Source organism: Muscardinus avellanarius, assembly GCF_963383645.1.
Source record: "Muscardinus avellanarius genome assembly, chromosome: 13".
Lineage (NCBI taxonomy): Eukaryota > Metazoa > Chordata > Mammalia > Rodentia > Gliridae > Muscardinus > Muscardinus avellanarius.
The window spans coordinates 56,645,508-56,662,177 of record NC_137799.1 but is presented as its reverse complement, the minus strand read 5'-3'; the positions used below and the strand labels follow the sequence as shown (position 1 = coordinate 56,662,177).

Here is a 16,670-nt window from a genome sequence, read left to right as displayed (position 1 = left end):
TTAGTTCAGAAAGCTTCACTTAGTAGCTTAGACTGTCTGCAAACCGTGATCCTCCAGTCTCAACATCTCAAATGCTGGGATTACAGGTTGAGATACCTTTTATACCCATTGGATTTGTAAATATTTCTCAAGTCTGTTGTGTCTTAAGTGTTGATGGGGATATGGAGTGATGCTTTTGAAGTGCCTATTGTTTATTACTTAGCAATTTTGCCTCTACATATACAGAATCTGAAGAAGTGATTTTTAGACATATATTAATGTTCAACACTCTAAGAAGTACACTTCACTTCATGACTCAGTATATATACACATGAAATGAAAGTTTCATTTAATAGTTGTCCTTATTACATATATTAAAGGTAAAACATACAACAGATTTATATCAAATGTGAATTCCAAGATATTTAAATACATTCCAAATTAATCATGACAAAAACAATGAAATGTTTTAATTTATGTATTTCATCTTTTTGTTTTTAAAGTTTATTTTTATAGCTATTGATTTTTTGCTAAAAATTTATAGATGTAATTTTGATATTATATTTATTTTTTAAATTCTGATTTAATGGCTAAATTTACTTAAGGGTCTGTCATTGGGTTGCAATCTGTAGTTTGAAAAATATTTCTTGAGAGAGATTTTTGTTCGTATGTATCTGAGGACATGTTTAGAACTGTTCCAGTCAAGTGTGATAGTGCAAGCTTATTCCCAGTACTTGGGACGCTGGGGCAGAAGGGTCACAGACTCAAGGTCAGCCATGGCAACTCAGTAAGACCATGTTTCAAAATAAAATAGAACTGGGAGTGTAGCTCAGAGGTAGAGAACCCCTGTTGACACACACACACACACACACACACACACACACACACACACTCTGTTCATAGTTGTATTGTTTGTATATTGATAGATATTTTATAGCATATTTGTATAATGAAATCATACTATACTCCATAGTAATTGAACTACAGCTTTATCAATATAGATCAATTTGGGGGCATATTGAACAAAAATAGCTAGAATATTTTACTACAATTTATTTATATTAAGGTAAAGTAAGGTAGACTATATATTAAGATGTGGGGGGCACATTAAAAAGGAAAACAGGAGAAAGATAAGAAACAAAGTTCTAGATTAGTGGTTACCCCTAGCAAGGATAGGGTGTTAGAAGGTATTAGAATATATAGGAGACTTTAAAGGCAACGGTAAAGTTGAGTTTTTTACCTGGATATTGATATGTGGAGGGCTGTTCCTTTCATCCTTTTCTTTATACTTTACCCACTTATCACAGATTATTTTTGTATGGATTCAGTATCTAAAATATTTTAATGGAAAATATGTAAGTAAAAAATTCAGTGTTACAGCTTTAAAAATTAGAATATAGGAGGTATACTTACTTCATTCTTTAAATTGAACCCATTTTCCATCACATTTCTGAATCTTATCCTCATGTTCACTTTATCCCAAAGTCCTTTGGAGAGAATTTGGTAAGGGTTTATAAATATAGGAGTACAAAATAAATGGATATTTAGGGATCACTATCAGTAAATCAGTGATAGAAATGGAATAAAATATGAGCATATTACTTAAAAATTTTTAAAATGTTTTTCTATTTTAATATCTCTTTCTTGTTTGACAGATAGCATTGTTGAGTATGACCTGTAGGCTTCAGATAAGCATGTCAGGCCAGATAGTATATGATTAGTATTAGTTGAAAGAATATATGGGTTGACAAAAGTTGATGAAATAAAAGAAAGTATGAGGATATGGGTTTCTGTTTTAGCATGCTAGTTTGTAGTAGCTCCAGACTATCCAAGTAGAGGTATTGTAATAGAAAGTTTCAAATATGAGATTGATGATTCCCTTAGTCAGGTCTGGATCATGTATTAGATTTTCTTTTAGACAGATAAACTACAAGTCAAGAAAAGGGGTAAGTTTTCTGACAGAAAAGCTATAAATTATGATGGAATATAAGAATTGAGTCATGGGTGTGTCTTCCAGTTAGGTATCATTTAGATATTTTTATCTAGTGAAAATAATACTTAGGTAAAATTACTGCATCCTTCAAATAATAATATTCTGCAGAGTGAAATTTTTTAAATATTGAAACAGACTTGCCATTTTTATTCATTGAAAAGATCTATGCCTTCATGAAACCATAATAGTTTTTCTAAAAGTTTTAATTTTTTTTGTGTGATACTGGGGTGGGGGGTGGAACCCAGGGGCTTCCTACCTCTGGGTTACACCCCAGCCCTCTTTTATAATTTATTTGGAAACAGGGTCTCACTAAGTTGCTGAGAGCCTCACTAAGTAGCTGAGAGCCTCATTAAGTAGCTGAGACTGGCTTTGAACCTGTGCAGTCCTCCTGTCTCAGCCTCCCAAGCGCTGGGATTACAAGCATGCACCACCATGCCTGGCTTAGAAGTTTTTAAAATGACTTTCAAATAAAAGAATAAGTATTTTATTTTAGCAAGACATATATTTTTCTTATTAGAATGTTTGTTGAATTTTTTTCTTCTGTTTCATAGTTAAATTTTTTGAGTTTGCTTTGTGTGGCTTAATATTTAGTGTCTAGTTTGTATGTGTTCTTCATCTTAAACCAATATATTGTACATTGTAATTGAAAATTCATGGGCATGACACAGAAAATGAGAATTGTGATGATGAACTTTGTTATGAAAATTAGTTAATACTAGTAGTAGCAATTAAAATTTAAAATTTACAAAGTCAAATAATTTTTTCTTAAACTTAGTAGCCCACTATTTATTTAATTTTTTTCTCCACAGAGAGAATTAGTACTAAAACAGGAAATAAATGACCTTGTAAAACGGAAGATTACAGCAGATGAAGAAAATACTTTCTTGAGAAAAGAACTCAGTGACTTGCAGAAGAAATTTAGAGATAAAAGTCAAGAAGTTAAGGTTTGTTGACTTCAACATAGTTTTTTAGGACTATTGCTTTGAAGTCCTACTTTAAGGTTTGTCAGCCTTTGTGGCACAGAAAGTGACAGGCTTGGAGGAGAAAATTGCCTTAGGCCCTGCTGTACCATACAGTTTCCTCACATGCAAAAACTCTGAAAGAAATGCTTTAAAGCTGAGACTCCAAGCTTTATAACTTTCAGATAAATAGTTAATGATGGAAATGGAGCTAAGAAAGTAGGAGTGTGAATATGTGGCTTCTTGTAATTAGATTCTGATGGGACTGGCATTATTAATTGATAAAACCCAGGTCTGGGAGGATATGTCTGTGTGGGTCTCAAAAATAGCTGGGGACAGCATCAAAGGCAGCTTGATCAATTAATGGGCTCTTTGCAAATGTGTACTCATCAAAGCTGTCATCCAGTGAAAAAATATGACCCATCCACCTGCATGAAAAGAGGCCAATAAAAGTACACAGGTGACCTTGGCCATCAAATATAGAAGAAGCTGCTGCGAGGGTAAAACTGCATAGTTTATATTTGCTGATTAGTTCTCACCTTTTTGTTGTTGTTGTTTATCGGCCCTTGTGGTCCTGTTCTACAGGACACCCAGGAGTGTGTACAGAATAAAGAAGAGCAAAGCAGACTGGTTATAAAAAATCTGGAGGAAGAAAATGAGAAATTAAGTACTCGCTGCACTGACCTGCTAAATGACCTGGAGAAACTGAGGAAGCAGGAAGCACATTGGAGAAAAGAAAAATATAGCATTGATGCAAAAATAAAGGTATACAACGAGAATGGAATCCACGCTGCAGTTTTGGATCTAACTTCTTATAGGAAATTTAATACATGTTATTTTCTTTAAATAACAAGTTATATATTCAAGTCCACCAGTGGGGACTAGCATTAATTTATATTCTTTCACTTAAGACCCACAGCTTTTTAAAAATTGATGTTGCAAAGCAGGAAACGGACTTCAAATAGTTTCCTAAAATGTAATCATTAAAAAATAAAGGCTATTGCATTTTGAAATAAAATGTGTTTTCAAAAAACATATTTAGAATCATGGGTTTTGACTTTTTAAAATTAAGGCTTAAATTTATATATATAGCTAGGACTCATTGCAGTATAACTTAAAGACTTTCTTGGTTCTTCAAAATTAAAAGTATATAAAACAGTTAAAATATTTATATATGGTTCTAAAATAGTACTTTTCTTGGCTTATATGAGACTTATTCATAGTAAAATTTTAACAGTATAAAAGTTAACAATCAGTCTTATCAAAGCCTTACTTCTGTTCAGTTATTATTTTTCAAAATAATATTTATTATGGTCTTTTTGCCTTGAGATTTTTGATAGTTTATTTTCTCATTAAATTTCAGGTTTGTCTTTTACCATAGTTTATTGAAAAGGGCAGAAACAAGGCTAGTAAATATAGTATTCTGTCTGTGTGTGTATGTGCACATAAAAATAATAGGTAACATTAAAATATGAATTATATATCTATTTAATAAGTGTTTAATTATATGGATGTGTGTGTATGCATGTGCACCAACATTTAAGTTAGAGGAGAGGGATATAACTGAGTGTGAATCAATACTGCAAATATTTAAGGAAATATATTGTCTTAGCGCATATCGGAGAATAACTGAACCTTTGAGGGAATTAAATTCTGATATGTTTGTTTTCATAATTTTTAAATGTTTTTACTTTTCTACAACCTTTAAAAAATTTGGTGGTAAGACAAGGGCAGGTGTTAACTGCTTTTTTAAATTCATATCTACACGATTATTTGATGATGATTTTCATTTCTTTATGCTATTCAAATAATCAGTTATGAGCCAGGCATGGTGACACACAATTATAATCCCTTTATTTGGGAGGCTGAGATAGGAGGATCATGCCTACTCTTTATTTTTTATTTCTATAATACAGGGATGTTTCTTTTATCTTGAACTTCTCTTGAACAATTTTCCCAACTGTCTTATTCTACTATTTTGTATGTTCTTTTAGATTTTTTGTGTATATAATTATAATATTGTCATAAAACTTTGCCTTTGTTTCTTTCTTTAAAAGAAATATTGGGCTATAATTTACATGCCATACATTTAATTCATTTAAAGAGTAAAATCCAATGGTTTTTATTCTCTACATAAAGTTTTAAGACCATTATCATGGTCAGTTTTAGGACATTTTTATTAACCCCCAAATAAATCCTGTGTCTTTTAGCAGTCATTTCTCATTTCTTTCTAACTCTCTAGATGTAGATAACCACTAATACACTTTCTACCTTTCTGTATATATCTGTTCTGTAAACATTTTTAATAAATTGAATCACAGTATATATGGTCTTTTGCTACTGACATCTTTCATGTAGAATGTGTTCAAGGTTTGTCCATACTGTAGCATGTATCAGTACTTTGCTCCTTTTAATTTTTGAATAATATTTTAATGTATAGATAACCTACATTTTATTTATTGTATTACTAGTAGATGAGTATTTGTGTTATTGCCACTTTTGGCTGTTGAGTTATAGTGCTATGAACATCTGTATATAAAACTTGGTGAATGTGTTGGGGCTCAGAATACAATACTGCGTACCTTGGTATACTGAATAAAATAAAGAAAGCTATAGAAGCAGTATCTGCTTTTCTATCCTGATTCATTGCCTTATAAGTATTATCTTGACTTACCTTCCCTGAGTATAGGTTATATGACTCTTATTATAGAGGGGTCCTTCCTTATATACAGAAACCAAGAAAAATCTGAACAGATAGGCCTTGCTAAGTTCTCCCAGTTTATTACCATCAGGTTTATATGGGTTTTTCCTCCTATTACATTTCTTCACAACTGCCCATAAAAATATATTTTTCCTGGGCTTTTGAGTCTTGGTTTCTGAAGTCTCCTGTGTCATTGTAAAACTTTGGTTAAATAAACTTGTTTTGATTTTCTTTTGTTAGTTTATTTTATGTTAAAATGGTGAAAGCCAGGAACTTTGTATGGGCAAGGAAAATATATTATTTTTCCTCCCCTACATATACTTATATTTTCATTTCTTTTTGGTATAAACCAAAAAGTAATATTTTTGAGTGGTAGAAGCTGGCTTCCAAACACAGGGATTACAAGCATGCGCACCACACCTGTCTAATCTTTTTTATTTTTTATTTTTTTGATATTTATTTATTTATTTATTTATTTATTTATTTATTTTGGTGATACTGGGGTTCCTGGAAACCCTTCTACCTCCGGGCTACACTCCCAGACCTATTTTATACTTTTAACTTGGAAATAGGGTCTCTTAAGCCAGCATGGCTGGCTTCGAACCTGAGCGATCCTCCTGTCTCCACCTCCCAAGCACAGGGATTACAAGCCTGTGCCACCACGCCAGGCTTAATCTCTTTTATTTTTGAAACAGAGTCTCACTGAGTTGCGAAGTAGCAGAGGCTGCCCGTGACTGCGATCCTCCAGTCTCAGCCTCTCAAATGCTAGGATTAAAAGCATATGCCACCACACTCAGTCATATATGGCCTTTTTATTGACTCTTTTTTTTTTTTTAAGGTACTGGGGATGGAAACCAGCATCATTCTATCTCCAAGCTACAGTCCCAGCCCTATTTTTTATTTTTTATTTTGAAACAAGGTCTTACTGAGTTGCAAAGGGCCTCACTAAGTAGCGGAGGCTGTCCTTGAACCACAATCCTCCTTTCTCAGCCTCCCAAATGCTGGTATTATAAGTGTGCGCCACCATGCTTGGCTTCTTACTGGGACTTTTATAAATTATATGTTGATTTGCTTGATAGCATTCTACTGTTCTGGTAGACTCAGTTCTTTTTTCTTCATTCTTATGTTTTTCTGCTTCTCAAACTCAGTAATTTCAATTTTCTGTTATTTACTAATTCTTTCTTTAGCTTGGTCAAGTCTGCTCTTGAACTGTAGTGAATTTCTTATTTCAGTTATTGTACATTTTCACTCCAGATTTTTTCTATTTGATTTCTTCCTTCCCCTCCCTCCTTCTTTCCCTCCCTCTTTCTCTTTCTCTCTTGCTCTCTCACTCTCTTTCTCTTGATACTGGGAATTATATCCAGGAGTATTTTCTTTACATTCCTGAGGGTCTGAGTTCTTTGGCTGGCTTCAAACTCATGATCCTCCTATCCTGGCCTTTCAAGTACTGGGATTACAGGTATTTGTCACTGCATCCAGCTTGGATTTTTTTTACAGTAATGTTTCTTTATATTATTGTTTAATATATACTGATTTCCACTAGATTCTTTTCAATTTTTTCATGTTCTTTGATAGACCTTATGATAGTTTTAAAATTATTGCCTGGGGAATGAAATGCCTGGAGTTCTTTAGAGATGGTTTGCCAGTTTATTTTGTTCTTTTGAATGGGCCATACTTTGCTGACTTTTTGTATGCTGTGGTATTTTGTTGAAAACTGATCATTTGATATTATAATGTGGTTACACTGGAATAATATTCTAGCTTTTCTTAAGTCTTTGCTGGGTTTTAAATTATTGAATGCTATGGTAGATTGTTTGATTTTCTAATCTGCTTTAAACAGGTTTATATTCCTTTTTTATTTTTTTTATTTTTGGTGGTCCTGGGGTTCCTGGAAACCCTTCTACCTCCGGGCTATACTCCCAGACCTATTTTATATATATATTTTTGGAAACAGGGTCTCTTAAGCCAGCGAGGCTGGCTTCGAACCAGTGCGATCCTCCTGTTTCTGCCTCCTAGGCATGGGGATTACAAGTGTGAGCCACCACGCCCGGTGTAAAAAGGTTTATATTCCTTTTAAATATATATTTTAAATATATTCTTTGTCACTGAAATATCTTTTAACTCATGTTTAGAAAGTATTGTAATAAGGGTTTCCTTGAATGCCAGGAGTTGAAACAAAAAAGAAAAACTCAAATATACATATATACTCACACACCCCAAAACTCTTTTCCAGTCTTTGTAGATTATCTTTGTGCTAAGCTACTTCTTTTGTTCCTAGCCAGACTTGTAAAAAGTTAAGGATCATCCAGAGGCGTGATGCATTAGGGTCATCCTAGTGTGGTGTTTTCTGAGCATCTATTCTTCTGAGAATATGGATTACTTTATAACGTCTTTTGTATGCATGGGGATTTCCAATGTCTAATCCCAAAGAATCTTTCCTGACTTTTTTTCTCTCATTCATTAGGTATTCTATTGTGTATCTTGAACTATAATCTCTTGCCCCAGGCATCAGTGGTTTGTTAGTTCATCTTGTGGCATTTTTTTTTTTTTTTAAGCAGTGTTTTTTACTTTTCCCCTTTGTACTTTGAGTTAGGTCAAGCAGGGAGATTTGCCTTGTATTATTCCCTCATGTGTTTCTTAGACAAGGTAGAATAGAGAACACACAATAATTTGTGAGTAAGGCCTGCTCTCCTCCCTGCTGAACTAGATACCTACTGGGCACATGGGCTACTGCCACTCTCAACAATACAGCTGCTTTAAGGTTCCCTAGCATTAGGGTCACTACTGTGTTAGAAATGAAGAAAAGCCAATAAATATCATTGAGTATTCTGTTTTTGAGTTTCTTTCTTTCTTTTCTTTTTTTCTCTTCTTTTATTTTTCATTTTCTTTCTTTGTTTAGCATTTGCTTGGCTGCTCCAAACCTCCGAGTTTTTCAGAGCTCTGATATTCTGACTCTCTGCTTGCTTTTCAGTGTTTCTTGTGAGGAGAGTGCTTGAAGCTTCTTTTTCTGCAGTTTTGCTGATGTCACACTTGCATTCATTCATTCATTCATTGGAACTAGGGGTTGAACCCAGAGACAGTCTGCCTCTGAACTACACCCTTGGCCCTATTTTATTTTTATTTTTTTATTTTGATATGGGGTCTTACAGAGTTTCCATGTGCTGGCCTCAAATCTGGGGTCATCTTGTCTTACCTCCTAACTATGAGAATTATAGGCATTCACCACTGTATCCCACTTGTTGTGGTACTAAGGATTGAACCCAGGGGCTTTCTACATCTGAGCTATACTCTAAGCCCTATTTTATTTCTTATATTGAAACAGAGCCTCATTAAGTTGCAGAGACCTTGCTAAGTCTCTGAGACCGGTGGTAAACCTGTGGTGGTCCTCCTGTCTTAGCCTACCAAGTACTGACATGATAGGCATGGACCACTTTGCCTGGCTTGCCTTCACTTACCTGATTACTTTGTTGGATGTAGAATTATGTTTTGGCTTTTTTTCCCCTTTAAGTCCTTTGAATATATTATCCTATCGTCTCTAGCCTTCATTATTTCTGACGAGAAGTCAGTTGTTAATCTTATTGAGGGTTCCTTTGTAAGAAGGCATAATATTTCCTTTCTTTTAAGATTTTCTTCTTTTCTTTGACTCTCAGCATTTTTCCCATGATGTGTTTGTGGCTCTCTGCATTTATACTACTTGAAGTTTTTTGAGCTTTGTGAATATTCAGATTAAATGTGACATATACACACAATGGGATTTTACTCAGCTACAAAGAACAAAATTATGTTATTTGAAGGAAAATGGATAGACCTAGAGAATATTATGCTAAGTGAGATCAGACAGTCAAGGCTTGTATGTTTTTTCTCATATGTGGAAGCTATAGAGAAAATAGAAATGAAAAGGGACATACAGTTTGTAACAGTACAGTTTACTAGTTTTCAGTACATTTACATTGTTGTGCAGCCCATCTGTAAGATTGTTTCATTTCACAAAAATGAAAATGTCCATTAAACAAAATCTCCCCCTTTTCCTCTTCCCTTGGCCTCTGGAAATCACTCTTCTACTATCATTTTCTATGAGTTTGACTGCTTTACCTACTTCACAGAAATTGAATCATACAGTATTGTATTTTTTGTGACTCCTTATTTTGTGTAATATCTTCAAGGTTTATCCATATTGTAGTATGTGTCAGATACTTTTTATTATGGTAAAATACACCTGGCATAAAATGTACAGTTTTTATTATTTTTCAGTTTACAGTTCAATGATGTTGAGTATAATTACATTGATGTAAAAAGACCTCCAGAATTTGTGAAATGAAATTATATCCATTAAACTACTTCTCATTTTACCCTTTCCTCAGCCCCTGGTAACCACCATTTTACTTTCCATATCTATGAACTTGACATTTAGATATCTGCCTTCCATAAGTGGAGTTATCCTATTTTCTTATTTTTAATTGGTTTATTTCACTTAGAATAACGTCCTGAGGAGGCTCATCTATGTTGTAATATATGACAGAATTTTATTTCACCTTAAGGCTACATAGTACTCCATTGTGTGTATGTATCACAGTTATTTACTTCATCAGTTATTGGATACATGTTTATTCATTCATCTGTTAATGGGCAATTGAGTTCCTTTAACCTCTTGGCTTTTCTAAATAATGCTACTTCAAACATGAATATGCAAACATTTCTTTTAGGTTCCATTTTTAAATTTTTATATATACCCCAAAGTGGGATTGCTGGATCATATGAGAGTTCTCATTTTAACATTTTGAGAAATCACCATACTGTATGACATAGTTGTTTTAATCCCAACAATGTACAAGAATTCTAACTTCTTCACATGCCTGGCAATACTGTTTATATCAGCCATTCCAGTGCGTATGAAGTGGTATCTCATTATGGTTTTATGTTTTTTTTTTGTTTGTTTGTTTGTTTTTAGCTCGGGATCCGGGGCCTCATATATACTAGGTAGGTTCTCTGTCACTGAGCTATACTCCCAGCCCCTATTGTGGTTTTGATAATTATCTTTGATAATTAGTAATATCAGACATCTTTTCATATGCTTCTTGGCAGTGTTCGTATTCTCATTTTTGTTCTTTTGTGGTACTAGGGGTTGAGCCCAGGTTATTCTGCCTCAGAGCTATGTCCTTAGTCCCTTGTTTTTGTGGTACTGGGAATTGAACCCAGGGGCATTCTTTTTTTTTTTTTTTTTACAAATTTTTTTATTGAACATATTTGGTTTACATTTAAGCTATGCTTGGTGCCCTCTCCCCCCCGCCGCCATTTTCCCTTCACCCCTCCCACCAATGATTTTTCAGGGTAACCATGCCACATTCATAATTTTATACATATTCGGATGTATACCCTCATTAAACAAGTTTAGCATTCCTCCTCCTGTCTTTCCATTCAAACTTTGCTGGTATTTCCCCTCCATTATCTGGAGTCCCACTGGTATCCTCTATGTTCCCTAGTTTGGGCATATTAGAGGAAACATATGTATCTTCTCCTTCTATGCTTGGCTGATCTCACTTAACATAATGCTCTCTAGGACTTTCCATCTTCGTGCAAATGATATGATTTTGTTCTTCTTTATGGCTGAATAGAATTCCATCGTGTGTATTTCCCAAAGTTTTGCAATCCATTCATCAGTTGATGGAGGCCTGGGTTGGTTCCATATTTTGGCTTTTACAAATTGTGCTGCAATGAACATAGGTATGCTAAGTTGTTATAGTTCTCTGTATTCAACCCCTTTGGAAAAATACCCAGGAGTGGTAGAGCTGGGTCATATGGTGGATCTATTCCCAGTTTTCTTATGAATCTCCACACAGATCGCCATAGTGGTTGAACTAGTTTGCACTCCCACCAACAGTGTAAAAGAGTTCCTCTTTCCCCACATCCTCGCCAGCATTTGTTGTTATTTGATTTCTTTATCCTTTCCACTCTGACTGGGGTTAGATGGAATCACAGTGTAGTTTTGATTTGCATCTCCCTGATGGCCAGTGATGTAGAACATCTTTTCATGTATCTATTGGTCCTTTGTATCTCTTCTTTTGTGAAGTGTCTATTCAGCTCATTTGCCCATTTCTTGATTGGGTTGTTTGTTTTGCTAGTGTAGATTCTTTTGAGCTCTTTGTATATTCTGGATATTAGCCCCCTATCAGATTGGTGGCTGGTAAAAATCTTCTCCCATTCTGTGGGCTTCCTCTTTAGGTTTTTGATGGTTTCTTTTGAAGAGAGGAAAATTTTTAGTTTGATGCTATCCCACTTGTTCATTCTTGCTTTAATTTCCCTAAGCTTTGGAGGTTTTGTTGAGAAAGTTACTGCCTATGCCAATATGTTGTAGTGTTGAGCCTATGCCTTCCTCTAATAACTTCACAGTCTTCGGTCTAATTTCTAAGTCTTTGATACATCTCGAGTTGATTCCTGTGCATGGTGAGATGTAGGGGTTTAGTTCTATCTTTCTACAAATGGATAGCCAGTTCTCCCAGCACCATTTGTTGAAAAGGCTGTCTTTTCTCCAGCGTATGAGTTTGGCCGAACCCAGGGGCAATCTACCTCTGAGCTACACTTCCAACCCTGTTTGTTATTCTTTATTTTGAAACAGGTTCTCACTAAGTTGCAAAAGGCCTCCCTAAGATAGTTGAGGCTGGCCATGAACCTGTAATCCTCCTGTCTCATCCTCCCAAATACTGGGGCCATTTTTTTTTTTTTCATGAGGGTCTCACAAAGTTGTTGAGGCTGGCCTTCAAACCTGTGATCTTCCCATCTCAGTCTGCCAAGTTCTGGGATTACGGATGTGTACCATCACACCGAATTGCTATATTATTTTTGTTCAAATGTTTCTTCAAGTAGGGCTTTGTTTGCTTTTTATTGTATAGTTGAGGTACAGTTTTTTTATGTATTCTGGATTTTAATTCTTTAGAAGATAAATGATTCTCAAGCACTTTAATTCTGTAGGTTGCCTTTTTAATATGTAGTGTTTTTGATGAATAATTTAATTTTTATTTAATCTCATTTGCATATTTTTTGCCCATTTGCTTCTTTTTTTTTTTTTTTTGCGGGTCTGGGGATGGAACCCAGGGGCATTCGACCTCCGAGCTACACCCCCTGCCCTATTTTTTATTCTTTATTTTGAAACCGGGTCTCACTGAGTTGCAGAGGGTCTCACTAAGTTGCTGAAACTGTCCACAAAAGGCTATCCTCTGGCCTCAGCCTTCTGAATGTTGGGATTACAAGCGTTCCCCACCACGCCCAGCTCCCATTTGCATATTTTTAATGTAGTTCCATTTGTATGTTTTTGTTGCTTGGGTTTTTGCTGTCATATGCAAGAAATTGCTAAAACCAGTGTCATGGAGCTATTTTATATGATGCATTCTAAGCATTTTTCCCTATGATTTATTCTAAGAATTTTATTGTTTTGAACCTTATATTAGGATTTTAGTGCATTTGGAGTTATTTTTATATGAGAAACCTTATTTAAAAATAACAACTGTATCTGTGTGAGAATATCCAGTTTCTCCAACACCATTCATCGAATGGTCTTCATATCCTTGTCAAAAAATAATTTTATCAGCTGGGCTGATAAAATTATAAGCATATAGCACATGCTTATAATTCCAGGGGAAGCATAGAAAGGAGGATCAGAGGTTCAAAGCAATTGTCCTCGGCAACTTAGACACTGCTTCAAAGTAAATAAAATAGGGCTGGGAATGAAGCTCAGAGGTAGAATGTCCCTGTTTTAAATCCCCAGTGCCCCCCCAATAATAATAATTTTACCAGTTAGACTTTTTATTCTCTGATTTATGTATCTTTATGCCAGTATCACAATTTTTATTATTGTATCTTTGTAATATTCTTTGAAAGGAGGAAACATGAACCCTTCAACATTATTCTTTTTGAAAATTATTTGAATATTTAGGGTTCCTTAATATTTTATATGATTTTCAGGATTATATTTAAAATTCTACAAAAAGTGCCATTGGGATGTTGATGGAAATTGCATTGAGTTTGTAGAACACTATATATAATTTTGATATATTAATATCAAGTCTTTCACTGTAGTAGCATAAGATGTCTTTCCATTTTTTTGTCTTTAAATTTTCTCAACACTGTAGTTTTTAGTATATAAGTTTTTTTTACCACCTTGCTTAGATCTATTTCTAAGTATTTTTTATTTTGCTGTAGATTTATTTTTAATTCTTCTTTCTTTCTTTCTTTCTTTCTTTCTTTCTTTCTTTCTTTCTTTCTTTCTTTCTTTCTTTCTTTCTTTCTTTCTTTCTTTCTGGTGGTACTGGGGTTCCTGCAAGCCCTTCTACCTCCGGGCTACACTCGCAGACCTATTTTTACATTTTTATTTGGAAACAGGGTCTCCTAAGCCAGCACGCGAGGCTGGCTTCGAACCTGTGTGATCCTCCCGTCTCTGCCTCCCAAGCGCGGGGTGTAATCCTGTGCACCACTACACCCGGCTTTAATTTTCTTTTTTGATTATTCATTGTTAGTGTATAGAAATACAGCCAATTTTTGTATATCGATTTTGTGTTCAGAAACTCTACAACTTATTTTTGTTTAATAGTTTAATTTTTAAATAAGTCAGGATTTTCTACATAAAATAACATCATGTTATGAAGAATTATTTTCCTCTTTAATTGAGATGACTCTTCTACTTATTACTATGTTTATTTTTTCTCTTGCCTAACTGCTCTGGCTTGAAGGGATAGTTTTTGAAGCCATTCTTTAGGATTTTTTTTTTTTACCCCAGGAATATTCTACTAAGAGTGTGTCTTTTCCTAATTATCTCTGGTAAAATAATGTTCCAAATGTATTTTTTTACTTCCATCAAGCTACTGCTTTTCTTTTAGTTGTTTAACACCAAATTCAGTTATTTTGAGTACCCTGATGCTTGATTTCTCCAAATCAGTTTTAAGCCAAGTCTGTTGAAGAGGGGAAAACTCTTAATTTTCTTATTTCCTGCTTCTAGTCCTGGGCAAAATGTCTGAAATGCCATTTTGGAGCTGAGAGTATAAAAAATGACTTTATTTCAAGTGATACCCATGATGCTGTGGAGGTGAGGATATATGGTAAGAGTGGTTGAGGTCAGTTCTCTGTTATTGGACTACTACATCTGAAATAGAGCATCTGTCCTAGGAGTGATGGCAGCTTGGTTATAGTTGAGGAGCTGGGAGCAGGATTATAAATACCAGTGACCTCTCTTGTCTGTGAAGATGCCTTTGTTCTTAGATGTGTTTTTATAAAGCTAAGTGTGGAATCAGGTGATCATGAGGAGCAGGTCAGACTTTAAATGCCAGAGACTCTCACTGTTCCTAATGGAATTTTTGTAGTTTTTCACAAATAGATGTTCCTTCATTTACTATATACCCTGTAGGAAAATTTCAAAGACTTTAAATATTTGTGTTTTTTTTTTGTAAATTTTACCAATTATGCTTTTTCCCCCCTAGGGTACATATTTCTGAAGCTTTTCACAGTGCACTATTTTGTGAGTGAAATCTTCACATATTTTTTCAAATGAAATAAAATAAATTTAAATTTGTGCTTTCTCAAAAAAAAAATTTGTGCTTTCTCTTAGATATTTTAACTATTTATCTGGTCTATTCCAAAGCATGTGTATTAAGACAGACTTGACTTTTTCTGATCAATTTATCCTCAAAATTTTCTAAGTGAGGGAGGAAAAAAGAAAGAGGAACAGAAACAGAAGAGAGGGAGTTGCTTTTAAGCAAATGGGAAATTGCTGAAAGAAAATCTTATTAAGGAGAAGTGAAAGATATAAATGTAGAAAAACTAATTCATAGATGTGATACCCCCCTGTTATGTCTGTGTGTGAGCATGTGTGTGGTGCTGGGGATGGAACCCAGGGCTTTGTGCATACCAGGCATACACTGTACCACTGAGCTATACAACCAGTCCTCTCTATTATGGTGATTTGAATGACATGAACAGGAGTGATATGTACTGTCTTGTGAAAGCAACTCAGTTACAGTCAGATGTGAAGGGGGGGCAGCACTTATGGAAGTGTTGGACTTTTCTACTGCTTCTATATTATTCTTACCTGAATTATATAAATAGTAGCATATATAGTCAACAGATTATAACCTATACCCAGCTGAAATGTTTATTTTGTTTTGTCTCTCATTAAATTTGATTTAAGGAAATCACTACATATTGGATATTTCTGTCTCCTTTCTTATCATTTGGTGGTAGTAGGGACTTAACTACAGGCATTCTACTTCTGAGCTACCCCAGGCAATTTTATTTTTTTATTTTGAAACAGGGTTTTACTAAGTTGCTGAGGGTTTCAATAAATTGATGAGCGGCCTTGAGCTTGCTATCTTCCTGTCTCAGCCTCCCAAGTACTGTGAGTACAAGTGTGTACCACCATGCCTGGCTTTTGTTTCCTATAAAGGCCTTCTTTGTTCTTTGAGGAGTCTGTTTTAAGGTGATGTTTACTGTATAATTTAAGCATGTTCCATGATACTAAGGTGCTATAATATTTCTAAAATATTTCAGATTTATAAAGTATGTTTTTGTTGTAAAAGTAGGTTCTAAGCATGAAAGAATAAGAATTTCTATCAGCTGCAATCACCTAGTAATCCTCTGGTGGAAATCTTCCAAAGGCAAACAAAAGTCAAAGATTCACTGGGACAGAAGATGAATACTAAGCCAAGAATCAAATCACCTTTCATACTTAAATATTTCAGAGCACAGATCTGGAGCAAGGCTTATTCATCTAGGTGACTTATCTCCACAGATAGGGTAGAAGTAGAGTTGCTTGGTGCTCTTTCTACCAGGTATGATGATGAGGCTGGTTAATTTTGCCCACACCCTCTCTGAGTAGTAGCACAAAAATATCAAATTTTAAAAATTCTTCAAAGTCAAGATTCTTTAAAACATCAAAGAGATGGGTAGTGTATTAAACTGTTACTACAGGGAGACCCTCAATAGGAATCTTTTCAACCTTAATGGATGTGCTATAGGGGATATAAAAGTCACAAAGTGTCTGCTACAAGTTTAGGGG

The 16,670-nt window shown here is 34.6% G+C and overlaps 1 protein-coding gene across 3 annotated transcripts in view; it reads left to right on the top strand.

Annotated features, from left to right (window-relative positions):
• Nucleotides 1–16,670, top strand: part of CNTLN (centlein) — a gene marked incomplete at both ends in the record, with an annotated part of 264,859 nt that overhangs the window by 66,699 nt on the left and 181,490 nt on the right. For all 3 annotated transcript variants that reach the window (XM_080708552.1, XM_080708551.1, XM_080708550.1), the window contains 2 exons: nucleotides 2,782–2,916; nucleotides 3,517–3,696. In XM_080708552.1, the coding sequence (XP_080564678.1) occupies nucleotides 2,782–2,916; nucleotides 3,517–3,696 (315 nt within the window). The remainder of the gene's footprint in view (nucleotides 1–2,781; nucleotides 2,917–3,516; nucleotides 3,697–16,670) is intronic.